General features: G+C 31.4%; 1 protein-coding gene across 1 annotated transcript; it reads left to right on the top strand.

Annotated features, from left to right (window-relative positions):
• The first annotated feature begins 1,472 nt into the window (after positions 1–1,472).
• LOC149787186 (uncharacterized) lies at positions 1,473–2,890 on the top strand. The gene has a single exon (XM_089977690.1). The coding sequence runs from the start codon at positions 1,552–1,554 to the stop codon at positions 2,719–2,721; it is 1,170 nt and encodes a 389-aa protein (XP_089833816.1). The 5' UTR covers positions 1,473–1,551; the 3' UTR covers positions 2,722–2,890.
• Positions 2,891–3,401: the final 511 nt, after the last annotated feature.

Genomic DNA, 3,401 nt, shown 5'->3' with positions numbered 1-3,401 from the left:
GTGTATTAGACAATTTGATGTGTTTTTTATTTGTTGTGTGGTCATTATTATAAATAATGTGTATACTTACTGGATTTAGGCAAACTGGAAACATTTTTCTTGGGTAGGTCTTTTTAAAACTTAACACCGCCAAAAGCCACCGAACAGTGTCAATTAATACCGATAAAAAATTAAACAGGAGTCCTGTCAATTTTAAGATTTAATTCAATACAATATCATACGTCTATATTCTCACAGTCTACCGGACATCATAATAATTAAAATAAAGAAAAATTAATGTAACAAAAATGTTGGTGTTATCTCTGTTGAAAGATGAAATATATTTTACGAATCTTTCTTTGAAGTACGGTTTATATATAAATTTGCTATATATTAAATACATAACTAATTTATTGCCCAGCAACGACAATGAATACTTAACAATGAAATATGTAAACTTCATTCATCATTTGCCCAATCGCAATTCTCGGCCATGCAAAAATGTTCACCATTCGGTGTATTAACTTTCAAACTTAAAGTAGCATTTCACGAAAAAATACTTTGCGCTAATTATTATTAACGAAAAAAAAAATTCCACCATTCAATATAAAGATTCACAAGTAGAAATCAAGACTCCACTAAGAAAGTTATACTAATCATCGCAAAAAAACATTCTGTGAAATTTCAGGTACTCATCAAGACAACTACCTCTGATTCCAATTAACTACACAAACATTTTATTAAGTGTTCACAATATTATAAAATCAGTTTGTATTATTAGATATGTACTTGGAACAAATACCACATCTTTTGTTCCTATTTTTTTTTTTTTTTTTTGTTTTATTGTTTTATTTATATTATTTTAATGAGGTTGTAACATCACGTGATCAAAAGAAAGAAAACCCAATCAAAACGTAGGAAAGATGTCAATATTGTCAAATAAATGAAATATTTCATGAGCTTCAATTATTATTATAAATCAATAACACTATCCGTATTATTCTTTATTACTTTTTATGATTTCAAACCAAAAAAGAAAAAGGTTAATAAAGGTTCACGAAAAATATCGTATCCTTCAATTGTAGTATTATATATACTATCTACGGATATAAAGCATGTTCACTCCATTTGAACTGTAAATTTAGATATGTCATGTGCACTAACTGAAATAATGTAAATCAAGTCAACAGTCAACAACAGAGGAGTTTAGTCTTATATACACTCAGCAATTAACGATGAAAAACTACTCTACGTATATACATATACCTCCAATGATATGTTTCATGTATACATTTTATATTTGAGTATATTTTAGTGTTTTCGTTTTTTGAATGTATTTTAGTACATCTGAGTAAAAAAAAGACGCGCAGTCATAATGGGCAATAGTTTTTACTATTCCCTGATACGCTGACAGCACGCCGTGCGAATAGTCTTTCCTAAAGTTGGTACACGGCGGCATTACGCATAGACATTTACCAAATGAGGGTGGTGATATTTTTATCCTGTTTCATGGAGCGTTGAGACAGGCATTGCAAATATATATATTCTGATATAATTTTTCGTTTCGCAAAAATGGATAAACAAATGATACACAATGGTGACAAAACTTTCAAGTGTGAAATATGTGGAAAACTGTATCACTTAAAAAATAGCTTATTGAAGCACATGAAACTGCATACTAGTGGCAAACCATACAAATGTGAATTTTGTGGCAGTTTGTTTTCTGGTAAGCCAACATTGACAGCGCACATGAATATCCACACAGGTGACAAACCCTTTGCATGTGATACATGTGGAAGATTGTTTAATCAGAGATCTACCTTGAGAAGACACAAAAGGATACATACTGGTGACAAACCATATAAATGTGAAATTTGTGGCAATTTGTTTTCCGATAAATCGAATTTAATTGGGCACATGAATATACACACAGGTGATAAACCCTTCGAATGCGAAATCTGTGGAAAATTGTTCCGTCAGAGATCTACTTTGAACACACATGCAGGGACACACATTGGTGGAAAACCATATAAATGTGATGTTTGTGGGAACTTGCTTTCCACAAAATCCAATTTAAGAATACACATGAATATACACACAGGTGAAAAACCATTCAAATGTGATATGTGTGGAAAATTGTTTAGCCAGAGATCAAATTTGTCATCACACTTGAGGGTTCACATTGGTGACAAATCATTCAAATGTGAAATATGTGGAAAATTGTTCAGTCAGAGGTCGTATCTGTCACGACACTCGAAAATACACACTGATAATAAGCCATACAAATGTGAAACATGTGAAAAATGTTTCATGCAAAGAGCTGATTTGTCCATGCACTTAAGGAAACACACTGGTGAAAAACCATACAAATGTGATATATGTGGAAGATTGTTTAGTCACAGGTGTAATATGAAGACACACCAAAGGATACATGTTGGTGACAAACCATACAAATGTGAAGTTTGTGGTCATTTATTTTCTGATATATCTAATTTAAGAATTCACATGAATATACACACTGGTGATAAACCATTCAAATGTGATATTTGTGGAAAATTGTTTAGTCAGAGATCTACTTTGACAACACACAAAAGGACACACACTGGTGAAAAACCATATCAATGTGAAACGTGTGGTAATTTGTTTTCAGACAATTCAAGTTTAATAGAACACAAAAATATGCACACTAGTGACAAACCGTATAAATTTGAAATGCAGGAAAACTGTTTAACATGCGATTGAAGTTGCTGCCAAACCTGAAGATGCACACAGGTGATTATTGATATACCGGTAATGTAATGTAATTGGTAAGTTATTTGGCCAGAGACACTAAAGGAAATACAAACAGATGACAAACCTTTGAGGCATGCAATTTGAATAAAATTTATTTAATAATAATAATAATAATGAGGACTTTGTATAGTGCCTAATCTTTAGAAGCTCTAAACGCTTTACAACATTAGACAACACCTATAAGATAAGAAACTTAATAATATTATTACAAAAACAAACAACATGAAATTAGAAAAACATTGAAAAATAAAAAACATGCTGAGAATATTTCAGGTGGGAAATATTATTAGGTCTTTAAGTTTGTTCTTGCAGTCGAAATAAGTGAGTTTTGATAGCCCTCTTGAATGTGATCACTGGGTCTGATAATGGGGGCTGAAAACCACAAAATTAATAAATTTGCCTTATTAGACACTAGCATATTAACAAAACAAATGTACCTTGACCAGACGTTACCGAATGAAACTGAACCTCAACCATACCCTTTATATTTAATTTTTGTTCCTAGTATAATATTGTATAATATTGTCATTATTAGATTAGCATAACAAGCAGCACTTTGAATAGAGAATATTGGATCTGTATATACACATACAAGTTAAGCCCATCTGCAGACTTGCTCAAAGCATTTT

The sequence above is a fragment of the Sinohyriopsis cumingii genome, chromosome 12 (genome assembly GCF_028554795.1).
Source record: "Sinohyriopsis cumingii isolate HCF-2022 chromosome 12, ASM2855479v2, whole genome shotgun sequence".
NCBI lineage: Eukaryota > Metazoa > Mollusca > Bivalvia > Unionida > Unionidae > Sinohyriopsis > Sinohyriopsis cumingii.
Note: the sequence above shows the minus strand (reverse complement) of the source record. Positions and strands in the feature narration are given on the sequence as shown.

Bases quoted from the DNA above. Each gene is read 5' to 3' on its own strand.
- LOC149787186 (XM_089977690.1), top strand. From the start codon at position 1,552: ATGGATAAACAAATGATACACAATGGTGACAAAACTTTCAAGTGTGAA.